At 37.2% G+C, this 22,459-nt stretch overlaps 2 protein-coding genes across 2 annotated transcripts in view; one reads left to right on the top strand and one right to left on the bottom strand.

Annotated features, from left to right (window-relative positions):
• beat-Ib (beaten path Ib) overlaps window positions 1–22,459 on the top strand; it is a 130,051-nt gene that overhangs the window by 13,827 nt on the left and 93,765 nt on the right. The gene's annotated exons all lie outside the window — the stretch shown is intronic.
• LOC135439095 (dynein axonemal light chain 1) lies at window positions 1,921–2,615 on the bottom strand. Its single transcript, XM_064697720.1, has one exon. It carries the CDS (start codon window positions 2,524–2,526, stop codon window positions 1,978–1,980), a length of 549 nt encoding a protein of 182 aa, XP_064553790.1. The 5' UTR covers window positions 2,527–2,615; the 3' UTR covers window positions 1,921–1,977.

The following is a 22,459-nucleotide window of genomic DNA, read 5'->3' as shown; positions in this document are numbered from 1 at the left end:
GGCGATACAGATGGCTATATCATATTTATGATGGCATAGGCATCAGTATAAAGTCATGTCCTCAATACCCCACAATAGAAATGCCATATAAACTACAAAAAATTGTAACAATATACCTTACTTCATACTTGATAGAGATCAGATCAGGTATGGATCGATTCCAGTGCATAATGAGACAAAACAAAACTGAGAAAAGGAATCATTCCATCAATTGTCAAAGATTAACCTTATAGATACAAATTGAAAATAAGTTTGTCAATATTTTTCATATTTCCTCTTTTGCAAGAGCATTTAATCAGCGTCGACCCGAGTATAATATAATATGTGATCTCACTTATAATTTGCATTAAACCCCAATACATAAACTTCATATATTAGACAGACATACAAGAAGTGAAAACAATTGAAGGCAGCTATATAATAAATAGAATAAAAAAAAAAAACAATAGCTCCATTGGTTTTGGTCTGTGTTTTCGAATTGTTCAGACTGTCTGCCTATGGCCAATAAGGCAACATTTTATTTGTTTTGTGCGCATAAATAATCAGAAACACAGTCGGCCAAAGGGAGGGAGCAGCGTGTTGGTTGGTAAAGGCCAGACAACTTGGCAAACAAACCGAAACCAAAATACTTATATATATGGCTATGTGAATCTGTACAGGAGATAAAAACGTTTAATAAAAACATAAAAACAGTCGGGGAGAAAAAAAAAGAAAACGAGATATAACAGAAATTGGCAGACACCAAAATTTAATGTTTGCTTTATGCGTTTTCATCAATTTTGCTGGTGTTCTTTGACTAATATTAATTTTAATTTAAGCATAGCTGTATTTTATCTGCCATAAAAAGAGACAATTGATTTTGGCTAGGAAATGTAGATAAAGAGAAGTAAAAAGAATAAGATCAGTCTGGAAAATATTTATGGCAAATAAGTCTGCAGAAGATAAACAAAAAGTGCGCACAACTTTTTTGATTCCTCGAACTTTGAGAAGGTAAGATTTGGGGAATAGGAAATCATACTGAAGAATAGTGTATTTAGAGCTACAAATATGTATAAGGGCAACGTTAACAAAAGAAATTAAAGCAATAACAAAAGGTTAATAAGAAAGTATTTCAGAAAAGCCTTTCTGACAAGTTTCTTCTGTTGTTCTTCCCTGTCGGAATACGGATGCATGTTCCACGGAGCCAACAGCTAGACACTCCAGAGTGTTACACAGTGCGTGATAAAATTATAATGCCCGCTTTCAAAGTATATTTGGGATTTTTTAAGAGCTTAGCTCGACTATGAAATCGAACCAGCCCAAGGGTCACCCCATCTTACTTCACCTGTAAGCAAAATACCAGAGAATGACAGGTAGACATATCCAATGTACAAGCACAAACATTTTTTTGTTAACATGCCACGCCTTCTTTGTGTATGCAAAAATTTGTGCTCATTAGATTGGACTAGGTTAAAAATATGCAAACAATGCAAGGCACAAATTGGATCTGTACTTGTGTCTTGTACAAAGTTGGAAGCGGGGCTTAGGCAGGCGGAACTTGGCACAACAACAATAACCTGGTGAGTGGAAAACAAAGGGAAAAACCTTTCACCTGCAATGCTGCTCGGGCTGGGGAGAGGGGCGCCGCACAACAAAACAATGGTGCTCATCAGCAGAAACTCAATGAAAATTGGAAAATTCACCCCCCCCCCAGCTCACCCGTTCTCTCACTCTCCATTATTGCCAATGTTCAGCAAATGCAAAAAAAATAGCAAATAGAATTGAAAAGAAAATGTTCAACACACACACACACACACACACACACCAACAGTGGGCAGAAATCAATGCCAGGCTACAGCAGACAAGTGCCTAATAGCTTACCTGCCAGTAGAGCTCATTGTTGTATTGTGGGCGTGGCTGGGTGGTTGGATGTTGGTCATATGCATGACGATTTGTGGTTGCACCTTTTATTTTTGCACAAACAACGAAAACAACAACTTAACGTATGAGTGGCTCTCCATCCAGTTTCTTGAGATTGGGCAAACGGCGTATGGCCTCGGCGGTAAAGGCAGCCGGATCCATATTCTCGATCAATGGATTCCCAACGAATGTTATATCACCCAGATTCGGTGGCACGCCTATGCGCCCAAACTCTACCCAATCCTTGACCAGATTGTGCGATATATAGAACACCTTGAGCGCTTTCATAGCCTCGATCGGTTTGATTTTCTCTATATTGTTATAGCTAACCCATAGCTCCTCCAAGTTCTCGGCCAGCGACTCGATGCCATTTAGAGTCTTCAGATAGTTGCGCGCCAGGCTGAGCACACGCAAATTTTTCATGCCCGAAATGCCGGTGATCTTCTCAATCATGTTTGAGGACAGGCTCAGCTTCTGACACTCCACAAGTGTGCTCAGTGTGGGATCCATTTTCTCGATCGGCGGATACTGGAATTGCAGGCATATCTCCTGGGCGGTGATCGCCTCCTGTTTGTTGCGGTCCTCCCAGCGTGCCAGCGCATCCTTAATTGATGTCGGCTTGGCCATGCTTGTGTAAGTATTTTATTCTAGATTTCCCCAGATTCTGACTTTGCAAGTGTCAACTGGGCATTCCAGGCTATGTTCCGGAGCTGAATACGCACAGCCAGCTTCAATGTGAATAATCGCATAGCCTTTTTATTTTTTACTCGAAAAATTCGAAAATAGCGTGGTGAGGGGTTAAGTTTATTAAATGAAGAAAATAAAAAAACAATTACCATTAAGATATGGCAACAAAATTTTTTTTTATTTTTGATTTAAAATAAACTAAACCCCAGACCTTAAGCCAACCAAATAGTAAATTAAATGAGCATGACCAGCATTACATATTTTAACTAATGTAAAATAATATTATTTTTAAGAATATATTTATAGAATGAAAATATATAACGCTTCAATTGATATTTATGAATTTGCATAAGCTAATTTATTGGTTTCTTATATATTTTTTAAATTTTTATAATTTTTGTTTTTGTAATAATAATTAAATGTGTTTATTTTTACATTTTCATAAATATATATTTAAACATAGTATTTAAGATATATATTTTAAAGAACTATTCTGAGAATTAGCAAACAATTTTTGCAATTGGGGTTCCTTAAATAAATCATTAATTTAAACTTTAAAATTTTGTTAATTTCACTAAGGAATTTAAACTTGTTAAAAGCAAGGTTAAAAAAAAAATTAGTTAAAAAAATTTACTAAAAATGTATTAAAATAAAATAAACTGAGTAAAACTGCTTTTGGAATATGTTTAATACATTTTTAATTTAGTTTTCGAATTTAATAATATCTGAAATATTGAAAAAGTGGTATATTAAACTTTATAATAAAAATAATATTTAATATAAAAAAGACAATAACCAAAATTAAGTTAAGTTAAAATAAAAAAGTGTTTAAAAAACTTAGTAAATTATGTAACATTTCCTAATTTTTATTTTTAGTTTAAATATTTTATAGACATATGTATATTTTAGATAGAAGATAGAGAGATGAAATATACCCAGCATAAAATACGGAAGTCGACTTCTTCTATCTGCATATTTTTATTTGTTTATATTTAACAAAATTTATTGACAAACTTTAATTTTAAAACTTTTTTGCTTCTTAAAAAAATTATCAAATATAAAACCGAATTCTTTATTTAACACAAATTTCTTTGCAAAGATTTCTTTGCAATCTGTTGACGTCAACAACGAACTTAAAGGCATTACAAAGAATTCATGTTTATATTAAATAGGTTTTTAAACAAGTTCCAGTTAAACGCTAGGGAGTCTAAGGTACAGAACTCTTTCTGGCCCTTATTCCCTTGCCTGCGGCCGACTAAATGTAATTTATTTATTTGTCTCAATGTTTACTTGGCTTTTGGCTGCTCCCCAAGCTCTGTCTGGCGCATGCTGATAACTTCATTGGCGTTGCCTTTTGTTAGAATCTGGTTGGGGCTGGTGTGGGGGTCCTCGGGCTCGGGCTTGGGGTAGCTTGGGGTAGCCACCCAGCTGCCATATGCCACATAACCGTCTGCGTTTTTTAATGTTCTCCTTTTTTTGTGTCATGTATGTCATGTGTATGTGTGCCTTGTGCTTTGTGCCAGAACCCCTGGAGAGTTTATTACACATATTTGAGGTGATAATACAGTTTGCCTTGCCCGTTGTGGATGGGGGCAGACCGGGCTGCTGTGCCGTCTGCCACCGTTTGTCAGACTTTTTTGTTGCAATCAGACAATTATTTAAATTTTTTTTCATTTATTTTCCACTTTAAATTGAGGCGTTTTATTTAAATAATTGTTAGCAGCTGTTATCGCACACAAACTGCAACAAATTTTCGGCCATAAATTATTGAATTTATTGATGCGGCTCCGCAAAAGAAAAAAAAAAAAAACCTGGACAAAAAAAAATAAGTGCCCCACATGCTCATATGGCGCACGTTTTTGATAATCGTCCAGAAATTTGCCAAAACATATTTGACTTATATTTTTTGTAATTCTTCTGGTTGTTTTTTAAATTATTTGAGTGCCAAATGAAATTTGGCCGCTCATAAATTGCGTGCTCAATGCGGCAGAACTGACAAACAGAAAAGGAAAGAAAACATTTTTCGAAATGCATATAAAGTCTAATTTATGAATTCAATGGGCGGTCGGCTAGCAACTGGCGAGATGTAATCATAGCGTATTACATATAAAATATTGAGTTACCTCTTGGATATTTTTGGTCCAAAAGGTATTTGCGGAATGTCCAGAAATAGATTAGAAACAATTTAAATGATAGGATGGTATAAATATTAATTAAATCTGTAAAGTTCTTGCAGAGCTCATCTCTGTATTACTCTATAATAATTGCTGTTATAATTGTTATGGTAATTATTATAATTATTATTATTGTTATATTATTTGCATTACTATCAATATTATTATTTTATTACTATATAATTAGTTTTATTAATACCATCATCATGCTGCTGCACCAGCTCAACAATGGCATCTTTCTCACTCATGGCATATTTCATTAATAATTTGAGTTGCCATCTCTTTGCACGCTCTAGAGCTGCCACTTAGACGCAAAAACATGAAAACATGAAAACATTTGAAGTAACTTTAGGCAATTTGTTTAATTGAAAAACCTCAAGTTTGAGTCCTTCGATGAAAACAACGCCATATTCTTGAGCCTTCGAAATATCCTTTTTGCACGAGCTGTCCTAAATTTCTGTTAACTCGAGTTGGTTATAGGCCAATTCAATGGGCCCGAAAGCCTGCGAAAGCAGCTGGCAGGCCCAACAGTAGCGTATCCAAAATGCATTTCAACAATTAAACAAGGTTGTTACAAGCTGGGCGAGGGGGAAAAGGTGGGATCGGGCAAGGGGGTAGCGAGCCTGCCAACCGACAAGCCCAGCCAGGAATGTTCCATATGGACACATGCATTATCACTCACATGGAACAAACATACGAAACCAAGCATGAGCATCCCCCTCTTTCAGGCTGACTGTGCGTATGTGTGTGTGTGTGTTTGTGTGTGCGCGCGTATGTGTGTGGTAGCCCGAGAAGCCACAACATGTCCTGTCATGCAGCACAGGACGTTGCGCAGCGGTAACATGCGGTAAACGTTACAGTTGTTGACAGTCGTGTTTGTACTGTTTAGTTTCAGTTAACAAGCGAGAGGCGACTTAGCCAGAAAAATACATGCTGGGGCAAAGGGGCGTGTGCTGGCGCGGACTGTGAAGAGGGGAAAGCGAGGAGAAGAGTTGATAGAGAAGTGGGGAACAAGCGAACTGTCATCTTTTTGGTTCGAAATTTGTTAAATGAATAGCCATTAAATTAAATAGCTTTTGTATAGTGTTGTAAAATACAGCGAATGCATCAAGCATCTTGTCTATATATTGCTCTGTCGATTTGCATATCCCTTGCTCTTTCCCCTCCTGTTTTTACTTCTCTTTGAGTGATTTTCATTCCGATAAAAACTGAGCATATAGTGTTGGAAAGCGCGGTTCAAATGAACAGCTTAGCTAGTCGCTCTGTCTACTTTTCATTCACAGTACATGGTTCTTTCTTTTCTAGCAGTCTGCTCTGTCTCTCTCTCTTCTCTCTCTTCCTCCATGAGTTTTCTATAATTCGCCCTATAGCCATGCATTTACTTATACCTAACTTGTCGGCGGTAGTGTTAAAAAATGTTTTATACATTTAAAAATAATAAGCTCTATTAGAGATATTTCGCTAGATACACTTGTTCTATTCTATTCTTAACATTCTTTAAATTGATTTGATTTAAGTGTTGAAAAGCGTTTCTGTCGATGAACTGAAAGGAATTTAAGTGCTGGATCATAGCACAGCTTAATGTCACATTGATCCTTTTTTAGTCTTTGCATTTCTCTGTGTTTAGCAAATCATGCACATATTCACTTAGTAAAATGAATAGCTATGAAATTAAGCGCTCGCCAGTGTTGCAAAATACTTAACATCATGTCCTTTTGTGGAAATTAACTTTGCCCATTTAATGCAGCCAAACTTTGCAACATTGCGTATACTATTACTTTAAGAAACTCGCACATAAGTCACAAAATGCTCCCAAGTACACAATGTAACTATTGATGTTGTTGTTATTGTTTTTGTTGTTGTTGTTGTCGCTGTTGTCGTAAAACTTTTATGTATGAAAATATTTTTCTCTATAAAACACCTGGCCACAGCAAAACAACAGAGAGACTGAGAAAGAGAGAGAGAGAGGGGGAGATAGCGAAAAGCCGTTGCATATTGAAAACTTTACATTAAGCAAACAAACTGAGAGCGAGAGAGAGAGAGAGAGAGAAAAAGCTGATAACCACAGCGAGAACCACACTTATGCATAAAGATTTTAGCTGGCAACTATTTTCAAGGTAGTCTGCCAAACATAAAACCCAAAGCAAAAATCTTTACAAAGTCTGGCAAAATGTTGACAACGAATGCTCACATGATTGGGATTACTTGCATAAAGTTTAGCTTAAAGTTGAGCAGTTGAATTTATGTGATGTGACAAATAAATATATTGCATATATATAAGTACAGTATTTTAATGCATATGAAGCTTTGAGTTTATTATTTATATTTTCCAAAACTTCTTTGAGAAATAGCTGTCAAGGTTATCGAAACCTTGAATAAACAACTAACGTATAACATAGTTGGGCAACCCATATTGATCGATATATATCGATACATGTATACCCTGTATACCCAAAGGCCGATCTTAAAATATGCAACTATTTCGAAAACGCTCAATAATGCTGCCATGTTTGCATTCATATAAATATGCTCAACTCAGACATTTAGTTAATTAAGAGCCTTTGAAGTAACATGCATACGCGCATGTAAGTATATTCAGAAACATTTGTAAACACGATTCGGCTCCTAATTAAAGGCAGAAATGTGCAACGCATAACGATGTGTCAGGGGTATAAGCAATGGGGTTTCCTAAATCAATAATATTGTAAGAGACTGCTTCGAAGAGCTCCTTGGAAGACCGATTGCAAGCGGATGGGCCCCTGTGTGCGTGTGCTGCTTGTGGGAAATGGTAACTAAGGATTGCCCAATTTCATGTGCTTTGCACACAAACATACGCTTTGATTGCAATTGAGTTTGAGTTACATAACCGCAAATAGACAGCAACAACCGGTTGAGTCATCAAGCTGAAAATGCGCCCATCCCATAAAAGCAGCAGGAGTTCGAGCAGATGCTGGAGCAGATGCTGGAGCAGAAGTAGGAGCAGGAGCAGGAGCAGGAGCAGGCTGTGGGTGCAGCAGCCAGGGCCAAAATGGGCCTCAAGTAGCTGAGGAAATTCACAAACTGTCTGACGTTTATGATTGCTGCAAACAAAAGATACGATGACTGCACTTGAAATTGATAATTACGATGCACAATATTTGCCTATTGTCCTTGCACCAACACACACACACACACACACACACACACACACTAACACACACGCACACACATTTGCGATTGATAATATTGTGCATACTGTCTATTGCCTGAGGCTTATTGATTGGCTATTGCTCATTAAACGTGGGTCATGCGTTGGCAGAGGGGTAATTGGTGTATTTTCAATACCAATTTTAAGCTGGGTAACAAAAGTTGCAGCCAGACAAAGTGCAGTTTCTTCAATTAGCGAAGATATAATTATAAAAATTCTCATTGTCTGCGATTCTATTTTGAAAAAGTTTTCAAAATTCGTAAAAATTTATATGTATTTAATTAAATTATACAGAGAATAAGCAGAATACCAAACATACCAACAATTCATTTTAGAAACTTTTGATAGAGGTTGTATGTAGTTCACAGGAGCTGCTGACATTAACAATTGAGTGCACAGCTAGAAGATATCCTGTATTCGGACAAGCATTCGCACAACGAACTCTTGGGTTCATAGTTTTCTAAATTTTAACCCGAAAACCTTCTCTTTATATATGCCGTACATTAGAAAGTTTTCAAGGCTCAACGATACTGTTTAGTGATGTTGGCACAGCATCAAATAAAACATAAATTAAAATCTCTTTAATTTTTAGTTTGTGTGAAGTTGGGAAATGTCATCAAATTGTCAAAATTTCTTCATCTATAAAAACTTACAAAACAAAAGTGGGCCTCTCCAGCTCTTATTCATAACGAGACATGCCTGTAAAGGGAGGTTATCGATAACTAATAAAAAAAACGTATGTGTGCGTATATACACTAGATTTTAAAATAAAGATACGTAGAGTCTTTGAGACAGTCTTAGACAGACAGACAGCCTATTTACGCCTGCCACAAGGTTTGTAGCACAAGCATATATACTTTATGGCCTATTGCACACATTTGACACGAACTACATATATAACTTTAAAACCACATTATCAATTGGTTCATATGGTATAATAAGTCTCTGGATTCTCATTTGAATGCTGCGACAAATTCTCTAAAACTGAAGTATGTGAGAGGCGGGTAAAGTGTCCAATATGGCCTGGCATGTGTGCGGCTTTATGTTGTATAACTTATTACAACCATAATTAACACTAAATTCCCCAAATGGCAACAGACAACTGTCAACTGCAAAATCATTTGCGGTCTGTCCGAGTGTCACAGTTAGGCAGCGTGAGCGAGATAGAGAGAGGAGAGACTTGCTGAGTGACAGGCTGGTCTGATGCGGCTGGCTGTTGTGCCCAGTGCCTGTCATGTTGCAGGACTCGCTTACATGGCAGCTCAAAGTGCTGCCACTTTAGCCCCAATCCCCCTGCTGACCCCCTCCACACTTGCTGCTGCTGTTGCTGCTGCTGTTGCTGCTGCTGACTTATGTGTTGCGCCGTGCACCAAATTATAAAATGTTTGCCCAGGCCGCAATTTCACATATCACAAAGTTGTCGTCCTGGCACCAGGATACAGTCAATGCCGATGGCATTTCCTCGTCCCTTAATGCATTGCGACAAACCGAGTGCTCCTGTGTGTAACTGTGTGTAACTGTGTGTGTGTGTGTGTGTGTGTGTGTGTGTGTAAAACGCATGAGTTTTCTTCATTTCTGTCATAATGAAATTAGTCGAAGGCACATTTGGGTCACATATTGCAGATAGACTTAACGGAGCATTCACCCTTAAAACGAGCTGTGGGTTTGTTCAGGAGGCGAAGTTGATAAAAATTGATTAATTTATTAAATAAACATTAAGTATACTTTAATTAAAGTCTGCAAAGTATAAAGTTAAGGTCCACTTTGAAACTTTTTTCACATTCAATTATGTAATACATTTAATGAATGCTCTAAGAGCTCCAAAACTTTAAAAATAGTTCACAGTTATACTAACAGAAATTCAAAAATAATTTTCCCTTCAAAAGGGATTTCGTATAGTAAAAATATAAAAGAAATAAGCTTTTTAAATAATCCTAGAAATTTTATTTAATTGTATATAAATTGCAGAAGTTCCAAAAGTTTCTTAAAGATGATTTTTGTATACTATAAGTTAAACTATTAAGCTAAAATAACATTAAAAAATTATATTCCATAGGCACTAAGCAAAATAAATAAAATTAAAAGAAATTAATGAGCTTTATGCACGAAAAAAAAAACTATTGGAACACTATGAGAAGTTACAACTCCTTCAACAACTTCTTGTTGTTAAATGTATTATATTATAGTATTATAATTCTTTAAAAAAATGGCTGACATTCGCAAAAAAATTTCGGATAGTATAAGTTGCCATTTTAATATTACATGATATCTTAAAAGAGATAAAAAGTGATATAATTATTATCATAATTATTATAAGTGAGAGTAGGCAGTATTATTTGTTGCGGCTGGCTGGAATGACCTGCGGTTAACAAACTTTCATATCCATAATCTAGCCTGGGATTCGACCCTTGATCCCACCTATTGCAATTGCCCAACTAATTGGGTCACTCAAATAACACATCTACCAAGAACTGCATATATACATGTAAATGCATATGAGATTGTAGCTCTCATTACAAGAATCGCATAAAAAATTAAATTATCCCACAATTTGTCAGAAATTTGTGTGTTCTCAAAAACATTGCAATTGTCACATTTTGCATTATGCGGGCAACTTGCTAATTTCCACTTAACAGTTGAATTTACATGTTTAATTAATTCACAGAGTGGAGCCACAGCCCGCCCAAGTCGAGCTCAAGCCCAAATCCAGCCCTCCCCCGCCCACATGAGAGACTCGAGAGTTGAGAGCACTTAAGTCGTTGCGCAAATCGCTTGATAATTACTTAAAATAATCTACAGCCACACGACGCTTTTTGTGCGCCACGCCCACTGGTAATACCAAAAAACCGAGTAGCAAGTGAAGAACCAGGCCAACCAGGCCAACAAAAGCATGCAAAAGCAAATCCCAAACACCCTTTCAGTGTCCCAGGCACGCGTAGAATTCGTTTGCCAAGTGCAATTTCTCAACTGGCAGCAAAAACAGCAAGGGGATTACAGAGGGGTGAGGGGAGGGGGGTGCAGTGTGCGATATGGAAATGCAACTCAGGCCAACATATTCGCTTAATGTTTTTTATTATTATTTTATTACAAGTTTTATTCCCATTTTATTTTTTTAATTTTTTCTTTTTATTTTGGGTAGCAAAACTCGAAAAACAATTAAGCGACAAGTGTCTCAATTTCAACGTCACTTACAAACATTTTATGCAGCGCTCAGAGACAAGAACGAGAGACAGAGAGAAAGAGAGAGAGAGTGAGAGAGACGGAGCTAGTGAGTGAGTGCAGCGCATGAAATGCAAAAGTTTTTACCCATTGTCAAGTTACGTGATAAGAGTGCGGGCGAGCAGTTGCAGATAGCTAGAGAGAGAGAGAGAGAGAGAGAGAGAGAGAGAGAGAGCGAGCGACTGAGATAGAGAGAGATACCAAAAAATAAAGTTAGAGAAAAAACTTAATTATTTGTGCGGAGTGGATTCTGTACCGAGCTCTATTTATGGGAACATGGGGGCCATGAGCTCTGGATGTAAATGTTGCTGCGCTGAAAAGTATGCAACGCATTTTAATCGAAAAGCTCTGCACTAAATGTGACGATCTTTTTGCTCCGATTTCTGCAGGCTACTGCTGCTGAAGTGTTCAAATTAATATGCAAATAAATAGATCAAGGGACTAAGCTGAAAAAATATGTTTGCAGAGCTGTGCAAAAGTCTAAGCCAAGTGTATTTCTAGACAGAAATAATTAAAGTATAAAGGCTGGTTTTCTTGGATGACCAAAGATTTAATACCCTAGCAGGCAGATGCATCACAGATGTAGTATATTTTTATGACTATCCACAAAAAGGCCTTTTCAGGCTTTATTTCTAGGCGATATTTCTGCTATAATATCTATATATTATATTATATCTATATAGATCAATAACTATGCCCTATAACACAACAAATGAAATCAAAAATTAAAAATTGAGTATGGTATAAGAAAGGATGTATAGTTATTATAGCCGCAATTTGCAGATATTACAAAAACAGTTTTTTTATCATATTCAATTTGTATTTTTTGATTACATAGGTAGTGTTATGTAAACTAGTTTTTATAAGATTTTGCTGATATGTTAAAGGCATTGAAAATTGTAATTATGGAGTTAGACGAGATACTATTGCAACTGAAAGAATAGAAAGTAACTGGCAGACAAAGGAAGCTATGTTCAAAATTCTATAGAAGGATTATAAATACTGTGCTGGCCGGATCGTGGTCAATTTTGATTTTGTTTTATTTATATAAATAAAAGAATTATAAAAATCATGAAATTTGCAGGTTGTCTGTGAAGAGTTTCAAGGAATCTCCTAACCTCAACAGACTTTGCCAGGGACTCTTTGTATTATTATGTATGCCGTTATTATTAAAAAGTCAAAATACTTCTGCTTTAATCGTTTCTTCGCTACAGTCTAACTCCAAGATCTTCTGCCATTGTGCAACACTCTTTGCTTAGTTATCGTACAATTCCTAACACTAGGAGCGACAGCCTTACTGTTGTGTCGTTATCAGCCTGCTGCAACTAGGATTTTAAACGCCTTGTACCTCTTTCGAAGCTTCAACTTGTTGAGAATTTCAAGAGTCAGGCAATGAAAGAGTACAGCGTACATAACAGAATCCAATTTATGTGTATTTAAATTTATAATTTATATGTGCGTGGATGCAAATACAGAAACATAGTCAGTATTTAGTTTTTTTTAACATGTTGGAAATTTTTAAATAGATTCCACAGATTCTCGAACTTTTGTTCTTTAGAACTGAGATGTTAAATTTTTAAACTCAATTTTGTTGTTTCTCGAATCACTTAAAATTTAACATCACATATAATTCCAAGTCTTGTTAAGTCTTCTTCGCTGAAAGCATATTCCATATCCACTTGAATCGAATTTGATGGAAAAGTTTTTGTATTTATAGAAACTGGCACAGCCTGATTCTTGAATTTGTTAGCAACTAAGGCAAATCCCAGTGGATTATGGCATTTTGCCACATTAATCCCAACAACGTCAATAAACTGTCCTGAATGTGTTTGGCCACACCACTGCAAACCAAGCCACACACATACACAACCGCACACACACAGGCACACACATACACAACCGCACACACACAGGCACACACCGTGCCCACCGCTTACATCAAGAGCAGCCAAACGCCCACAGGAGTGGTTCAGTGTTGGCCAGCAACTGCCTTCACCTGTTTGAAGCAGCTACGTGAAAACACACACACACACACACACACACGTACGCACACATGCATACAGCCAATCGTTTCCCATTTCGTGTTAAATTACACATTGAATCGGATTGCGGCGGCCATAACAACTGGCCCCACTGTAACCCAACCCTTCGCCAAAACCCAACCCAAGCCCGTCCCGCCTCTCACTTACACGCCCCCGGCCAGTATGTGGTCAACGGACTGGGCACTCGATAGGTTTTTGCGGTTTTTTAATCAAGTTATTTGCGCAGAGCATCTTATGGGTTGGGGTTTTTTTTCGGGTGCTTGTTTGTTGCCCTGCTGCGAGCCGTTTGCTTAATGGCTTAAGTAGCCCCACGCACAAATAAATGCGCACATATATATTTATATATATATGTATATATACTGAATATGTATATAAATTGCAGGGAGTGTTGGGTGGTCAATTTGTTAAATGTGTGCTCAAATAAATCACAAATGTGTTTCGCAATCAAAGTTTTCTCTGTTTGCCCAACGAATTTCACAGTTTATTGTTGTTACTTCTCCCGCTGCTCTCCCCATTTTGTCGATTTCCCTGCATTTTGGCGAATCTCTGGCATCAAATTTATTGCGTTAATTCGCATGTAAAATATTTCGTACAATTTTCTAAGCATTTATCAAGCGTTTTATTATTGACAGACAGAGGTCAGCCGGGGGCGCTGTTGGACGGGTTTCCATGGCTGATACGAAAATAAACTTCGCTCCAGCCAGTTGGCATATTAAATGTCAAAAGTTTCAGCTTAAAATAAAAATGGCAAATTTGTATTTATGTGTGGCTGTGGTTAGCAATAAATTTTACTCATGTTTCGGTTAATAAGTTAAATATTTTCTGGCATATCGAAATTAAGTTTCAAAACTGGCAGAGGGGCTGTCAATAGAGAGTCATGGCGGCTCAGGGCCGATAAGCTGGCAATTAAATGTATCTATAAACTGGTCGAGAACTAGCTCAGCAGAGATACAGATATTTGTTTTTAAAACTGCTTCAAACTGCTGTGTTTCTCACTTTTTGGAAAATCCAAATGGGGTTCAAAGATTTCGTGGGTGACGTTTCGCGCTCAAATTCACATAGAAATGCGGTTCAAAGATTTTTTGGGCGAAGTTTTAAGTTGTATCCGATTTGGTTCAAACTTGTTTTTCATGCTCTGCATTACGAATACGTGCTTCAGCGAGTTGGGAAATTCCACCCACAACAGTGGTAAATTATGAAACTATTCATTTTCAAAGATATTTGCGAAAATTCATTTGATACGTTCTTCTGTGGCAAATGCGGTTCAACGGTTTATTTTAAGAGAAGTGGATATCAAGATGATACGGCTAGATTTTAAGTTTCCACGAGCGTATACTTAGTGGAAAGGTAATAACTTAAATTTTACCAATTTAGGGCAAGACCTGCCTGTTAAATCTATACATCAATTAAATCAAAAAATTAAAATAATGAAAAATAGACTTGCCGCGCCTCAGCATGAGCGTCAGCTCTTTATCAACAGTTTGAATTTTCTAAAATATATTTTACAAAATTCTTATAAATATTTGTAGAAAATTGTGTTATAATATGAGCTCAAACAGCATAAATAAAATTCCTGCAGCTGCAAGCACACAGGCGCACAGTTGCTTCTGTCTCTTGATCCTGCCTTACTCGGCTGCATGCTGCATCTCTTTCTTTTCGTCGAGAGTCCAAAAATTTCTGAACAAATTGAAAATTCCAAAAATCGCTGAAGCATGCGAGTAGAAAATGATAGAATCCACAATGAAATGCACAAAAAAGGAGAGCAGAGGAAAATGAATAAAGGAAAAACTCACATCATGAGACAGCTTAAAAATTGAGGAGAGTGAGACAGACATACGCACACACACACACACAACTCGCTGCTGACAACGACGACACATTGCCGCAGAATGCAATTGCATAAAGGTCATAAGGCAACATGGCAAAAGTGGGCGTGATGGGGCGCCAGGGCGTGTGTGTGTGTGGCTTTGGCATCAAAGTCAAAAGCAACTTTTCGGCAGGACTCGCTGTGCGCTGTGCGGCACGGTATGTGGCAGGGTTGGAAGCGGTTGGCGGCTCACAAAGACGCCTGGGAAAATATTTTGTCATGTCATCAAGCTCGTGCGCTGGCAACTGTTGCAGTGGCCATGTTGCCGCGACTCCACAGTGAAGCCAAGCCGTCTATCCAGCCAGCCAGCCAGCCATAACTCCCCAATCGCCCCAATCGCCCCTATCGCCGCAGCCAACTTGACGTACATCAAGCAAACGCATCAGAGTCGAAATCGTCGTCATCGTCAATGGAACTGACGCCAGCAAATGTGGTTACAATAATTTATGCACTTGTAATGACAGACAACAAAGCGTTAAAGAACAGAAAGAGAAAACGGGTTCGAAAACCGAAATGGAGACTCGAACCACGTGGAACCCCAAAAACCAGTTGCCCTTTGCTGACAGTTGGGCGACTGACGCGCAATAAAATGCGTGTCATGTGTGTGCCCGTGTGTGTGTGTGCCCGTGTGTGTGTGTACCCGTGTGTGTGTGTGTATGTAGCCGTCCCTCGCCAGCAAATGTCTGGCAGGAGGCGCCGTCAGACGTTGATGTGCAGCCTTCGTCGCTTGTTCCTGTTGTTGTTGTTGTTGTTCGACTCCACTTCAAAATTAATTTAAAATTTATAGTTGGCGCTATTGCGTTAAATGACGCTGCGGGTGCCGACCTTTTGCCAACCACTCCCCGCCTCCACCCCTCGCCCACAGGCGCCATTCCAGCTTGCAACCCTTTTTGTGTGAGAGGCGGCGGCGGTGCGGGTTGGATCATCTATCATTGCGCTGAGTGATTTGCGAGTGTCAAAGGAGTCTTCGTCAGGGTCTTCACGCCATTTCGTCGGCGGCGTCCTTTGCGTCACATTCGATTTATGTTAATATACGTGTGCCACGCGGCAACCACAAAAGCGTTGCGATGCGGTTGCAGTACTTAACCCACAGCAATGCCCACAGTGCGCGCACAGTGGCACAATTTCGTTAAATTGCCGATAAAAAATGCACTTGTCAAGCAACTGCACCAATTCAATAAATGGTATTTAATATTTTGTATTCTTTGTATTTTTTTTAATATGATTGAATTATTTAGAAACAAAAAAACATAGTCCAACAATTCTAATACTTATATTTATAATTTCGAGATTTAGCTTTATCTCTTTTATAATTAAAAAAAAAAAAAAAAACAAAGGAAAAACAAAACAATTTAAAAAACTGATGTATATGAATAACAAGAGTTTCAAAGGACATTTTGCTAGCAGTCGATTTAAAAAATCATTATAAAATGCTTGACTTGTATTTAATATTTTTGACGGCTTCCATTGAACTTTTGAAACAAAATAAATATCATGATAAATAGATAGGTAGAAAGATAAAGGATATATGTATGTATAGATAGATAGAAAGATAGATGGATAGATAGCTAGATATATGTATAGATAGATAGATAGGTAAATAGATAGATCGACATATATATAAATATATCATATAAAATAGGTAGATATATAGATATCTTGCATTAATTCCTTTTATCTAAAATTAATAATATAATCTAGATAAAGAAATGTAATTTATTTTATATTTGCATAATATATGTTTTAATTTTGAATATGCATATAATTATTAATGGATTTTATGATTTTACAGAAATGCATTATAATTAAAATAAAACAAAATGTCTAAAATCAAAATTTTATTATAGTTCTAGTCTGGTTTTTAAATAAAATTGGTCAATATTAATTCTGAAACAAATTTAATTAAATTAATAGGTTTTATATTTTTAATTATTATGTCAATATGCAATATAATGAATACAGAAAATATTTCTAAAAATTAAAATCTGCATTCAAAATGATACATTAATTCTTTTCTGTCTTTTTATCTAGCTCCTAAAATTGGCATTTTATTTCATCATATTTCAATACATTCTTTTGGGAATAAACGAAAATTTCTATAAATAAATATATGCCTTCAAAATTATACGAAAATTCTTTTCTATTTTTCATATATAATATTTTTTTTTACATTTTAAAATTTACAATAACTTTTACTTTATTTATAAATATTTCAATATTATCTTAGGGGAAAAAGGAATTTTCAACAAATAAAATTGTTCCCAAAAGGCCATTTTATACTAATTTAAATATTATTTGATTTAAATTAACAGATTTTATGCCATTCACAAAATATGCCCATAATCTTGCTTCTAAGCATATTTGACAGCTCTGTGCCCATTGTTTCCAAGCAGCTGTGTCCTTAAGACGTTATGCTGCACATTGGCCGTGACTGCTGCACCGCCTGCCACCCCTTTGCACCCCTTTGCACCCCTTTGCACTCCTTGGCATCCTGTCTATTCTCATCCCACCCCCTAAGCGTCGCTCATCAGCTGCTCCGTCAACACTGTAAGTGGGGTAATTTTCAATGTAAACGCAACGCCTACGGCAGCTGTTTGAACAAGACCTGCATCCGTTCACCTACGGCCCCCGTATCCGCCATCCCCCTCCCCCTGCAACCTCGCCGAGCACGGCACCCCTCGCGGCCCATGCAGCTGTGCAGCTAGCAACTTGAGAGTAACTTTGGGGCGTGTGCGTAGGCCTTTCGGGCGTGGCGCCATTCATTTGCATTGTGTGCGCGCAAGGGGCGGCAATTGCATTTTAAATGCAGCTGACACACCCCCCTCCCCCCACCCTCCATGCCAAAGGCCCCCTGCGGCATATCTCAGCGCCGCCAACGACTGTTAAGTAGACAGCGCATTGTGTGTGTGCGTGCGTGCGCGTGTGTGTGTGTGTGTGTCGCTTGTACAACTGAGGCAACGTTTTTATAGAGTGCAACAAATACACAACTCTCTCTCTCTCTCTCGCGCCCTGCTGCCCCTCTTGCGCTCATTGCTGCTAATATGCAAAATACAGTTGGCCCGCAGTCACCACGTTTCAAATATATTTTTTTTGGGTTTCGCCCTCTTCTGTGTGCCCTTGCGTAGGGTATCTTAAATTTGTCACGAAATTGGAAAGATGTATAGAAATAATTATAATACTTTTATATATGCATATAAAAGAGTTCTCATGTTTCTGATGTTTCCTTCTGGGTCAAAAGCTAGCCCTAAGACGGGGTTTCGGTAGATGAGGCTCAAAGTTTGTGTGAAAAACATCAACACATCCATGTAATTGTGCTTTGTAAAAATGTTCTCTTGAACCTGGCCCAAAAATCTGAGCGTCGAACCAAAAAGCGAGTAGTCGCCGGTTCAAATTTGTATATTTCTTTAGTTAATTTGTTATTATTTTAAATAGTAAAATATAAAAAATTTAAATTAATCGGCATGCATAGTGTATAGTGAATATTTTGCGCCTGCCGCTGAAAAATACTCGTAAAATAATAATATATATCTTATCGCATCGGATCACGTTGGTACAACACAATAAAAAAATGTCTAGTCTAGCAACAGTTCACTCTTATGCCAATTGTCAGTCAGGGTATTAAATATGCGACACTCCAAAGACAAACATTTTTTTCTGTTTTTTTTTTTTGCGAATTTTCTGTGCCCCCCAAACTTCAAACTAAGCATAAAGTGTTGCCTAATGGGTTTTGAGTGTTTTCGACGACTACAAGAACAGCAACAACTGCAGCAGCAGCAGCAACAACAACTGCAACTGCAACAGCAGAGAATAGAACGGAGAGCCCTGAAATGTATGCTACAACATTTTTGTTGTTGCTTGGCAAAAGTTGGTCATTAGCGCTGCCTCTGCTGTTGCCGCTGTAGTTGCTGTTGTTGCTGCCTCAGGGCCCTTTGCTGCAAGAACAAAAACAGCAACAACAAGAACAACAGCAACAACAATAGAGTAAATAACAATTAAAAATTGTTATGCAGCGCAAAAATCTCCTAATGACTAGGTTTTGCCTCTGAGGTCAAGGATAAATCGCTTTTGTTTGCCTCGATTTTGATTATTGCATTTGTTTGCATATTTTGAATGTTGGCGAAACCGTTTCCTATTGTTCAATTAATTAAAGGAACATTAGCGTTACAGTATTGGTAAACAACTGCAAAAGAAATCGAGTGTGGGAAAGTGTTTTAAACAATGTTAGATAGCTTTGTTTAGCTTCGTTGAAGCTCATAAATTACAATTGCCAATTAAAAATTGAATGGGATAAATTAGGAAAGATATTAAATATTGATAATGCATTTATAATTATGGGAAATTAAATTATTCCTTATGTAAAAAAAAAATAATGCGAGAACTGGCTGAAATTGCCAAATATATAGTGTTGTAAAATGTTTTAAGAGTGTGGTTAGCGTCAAGACACGCAGAAGAATAAATTATTAATTTAAAAAGGATTTAAAAACATATTGTAGAAAATATTTCAAGCAGAAAACTTAAAAATAAATGCAGAAATTAAAATTAGAATTTTATTAAAAACAGATAAAAAAAACTTCAAAATAAATGATAAAAGTAACATCAAAATCTTTCACGCATGGGACTACTTTAATAAAAATTAAAAAAATAATTTCTTATATTAAGTATTTATATAAAAATAATATAATAAGCTTATTTTGTAATACTTTAACAAATCCCTTCTTAAACTCTCACATAAATTTAAATCTCCGCACAAGTCACAAAAATGAAAACCCAACAAAAATATATAATTTCACCTTACTCTTCGGATACGCATATAAATCTGTTATTATCATTGTGACACCAACAAATTATGATTGAGAATGTCCCCAATCTATGCGCTGGACCTGACCCCAAGGGCAGCGCCAAAATAAAGGCAAATGTTTTGTGGCCCAAGCTCTCGCCCCTGCCCCGGCCAAAAGATGACAAGCGGCGATCCGTGATATGAAAATCAAGTTAAATAAATCATTTAAATGATTACAGCTTAACTTTTGGCGCTTTTAAGCGAAATTAAATGAAGGATCAGGGCAAAGGATGCTGCTGCTGGGACATATTCAAAACATAAAAATTATTTATTGGCAACGTTGTGGCAAGAGTCTTGAGCGGCATAGTGAAGAAAAAGAAAATGTAACCCAAATCTATGTAAGTGAATCAAGAGAAATCACTTAAGTATATTTTTATGCTGGACATGCTGCCAGGAATTACAAATACCAGGCGACACGCAGGCACGCACGCACGCAGGCACCCACGCACCAGCAGGACGAAAAGGACAGACAGACAGACAGACAGAGAGACAGACAGAAATTTGTGGGTCGGGACTCGCTTGGTTGGTTTGTGCCCAGTCATTTGCCCAGGAGGCTTTTCTGGCCGGGGCAAGGCAAGTTGTGCTAAAGAAGTGCCATCAAAAGGACATCAACACGTAGCAAATAAAGGACATGCCACAAGGATATGCGACATGGAGAATGCTGCCGCTGCCGCTGCCGCTGCGGCTGTTCCTTTTGCCATTCGCTACATTGCAAAATTATTATGATTTATATAGCCTTTGGGAATGCGCACAGATCAGAGACTCGGAGGCGCAGACAAACACAAAGGACATGGCCAACATAGAACTGGCCCGTGCGTGTGTGTGTGCGTGTGTATGTGTGTGTGTGTGCCACAATCGTCGTCGTCGTCGCATTGGCCGCAAAACTTTTGCCGCTGCGACAAAATAGAAAACTTTCTTGGCATAATTCCTTCTATTTGCCTCCTGCTGCTGCCTCCTGCTGCTGCCTGCCGCCTGTCGTCGAACTTTGCCTCGGCTCGGTTCGACTACTCGAAATTAGGTTAACACTGACGAATTAAGGACATTAGCGTCATAAAGAAATAAGTAATGAAAGCAGCAGCAGCAGCAGCAGCAGCAGCAGCAACTTGCAACATCTTTTCTTTCTCCTTTTTTTTTTTCTTGCTGAGTGCGTAAAGCGACAGCAACAAGAACAAATTGTAGAAAATATTTTCCTTTTCGTTCTCTTTCAATGCGTTTGCTGCAGGCGTCGCATTTAGAAGGCGCTGCACGCAGTTGCTCTGCCAAGGATATACCATAGACATGATATGAATGTCCTTACTCAGTGGTGGGGATTGGGAGGACTCTGTTCGGTGTTTGAGTCCCATGTTGTCCTATTGACCCGCTCTGCTGTTGCTGCTGCTTGTGTATGGCCGCCAGCTGTAGTCGGACATGTGTTCATTTGCTTTTGATCTCGGCTAGAAAAAAATAACGAAGGCCGAAGAATAGATTAAAGAAAATGGATACAATATTGGCTATTAGCTGCAATTGGCAGTCAAAAGAAAGAAGAATATAAAAATTGAATAAGCTGGAAATAAATGACAGTCATCTTTACAAATAGTTCAAGAGGAAGCTGCGTTAACTTTCAAGCATTAAATGTTTACAAAGTTTTATTCACAATTGTTACAAATTTGTTTAATGATTTGCTAATACCTTTATTATTTTCCGTTAATTTCTAATTATTTTCTAAATATCGATAACTTGCAAGTATCGATTACTACTCCTATGATTTCTGCCTGGTAAACGTACTTTGTGCTCTCTGTGCTTTGAAATTCATTAATCAACCTCTTAAAATATTAAATTCTGAATTTGACGCTGTATTTTGATAGGTTTTTTGCCAGTCGACTTTGATATTGATCATGCTTCGGACTATAAGTTTACGTTTTTGTATCGCTTTGTGAATTTTTCCTCTGAAATAATAAGTTTTATCGTTATTTTGGCTGCTACGTATTATTTCTTTCTGCGTACTGGTTCGTTAATTAGTTAATGAATAAAGATTTTCTAATTTATTTATTCATTTGAATTTAATAACTATTTTCTACGTTTATAAAGTTGTCTCATACTAGCGGTGCGATTCGTCCTAAATGTTAGAAGAGTCTATCGATAACTGCATTCATTTGGTTGGTTCCTTTATGAGCCTTACCTGACGATCTTAACGTGATTAAATAAATTTAAATTTATATATTTAATCATATATATCGAAAGTATATTCCATTCTTAATGTCTTTCGATAAATAAGATCACGTATATCGATAGTTGATGATGATTTAGTACATATTCATGTGTAATCGAGATCCTATAAAAATATTAATGGCTTTGATAGGTATCTTCATATACTGCGATAGCCTCTCTGTATATATGGATTACCGTATAATACTTCGTTAAAACTTGTTTACATATACTATGAATAAATTTGATAGATTTTACCCACTTTCGAGAAGTCGATAAGTCACTTCTCGTATATCTTATATATTATAGTAGCTTAATATACTAACATCTGAGTACATACAAATGCATAAACAATTGATGAAA

The sequence above is a fragment of the Drosophila montana genome, unplaced genomic scaffold (assembly GCF_035044405.1).
Source record: "Drosophila montana isolate Dmon_TW-CO22-7 unplaced genomic scaffold, ASM3504440v1 contig_402_1, whole genome shotgun sequence".
Lineage (NCBI taxonomy): Eukaryota > Metazoa > Arthropoda > Insecta > Diptera > Drosophilidae > Drosophila > Drosophila montana.
Note: the sequence above shows the minus strand (reverse complement) of the source record. Positions and strands in the feature narration are given on the sequence as shown.

Bases quoted from the DNA above. Each gene is read 5' to 3' on its own strand.
- LOC135439095 (XM_064697720.1), bottom strand. From the start codon at position 2,526: ATGGCCAAGCCGACATCAATTAAGGATGCGCTGGCACGCTGGGAGGAC.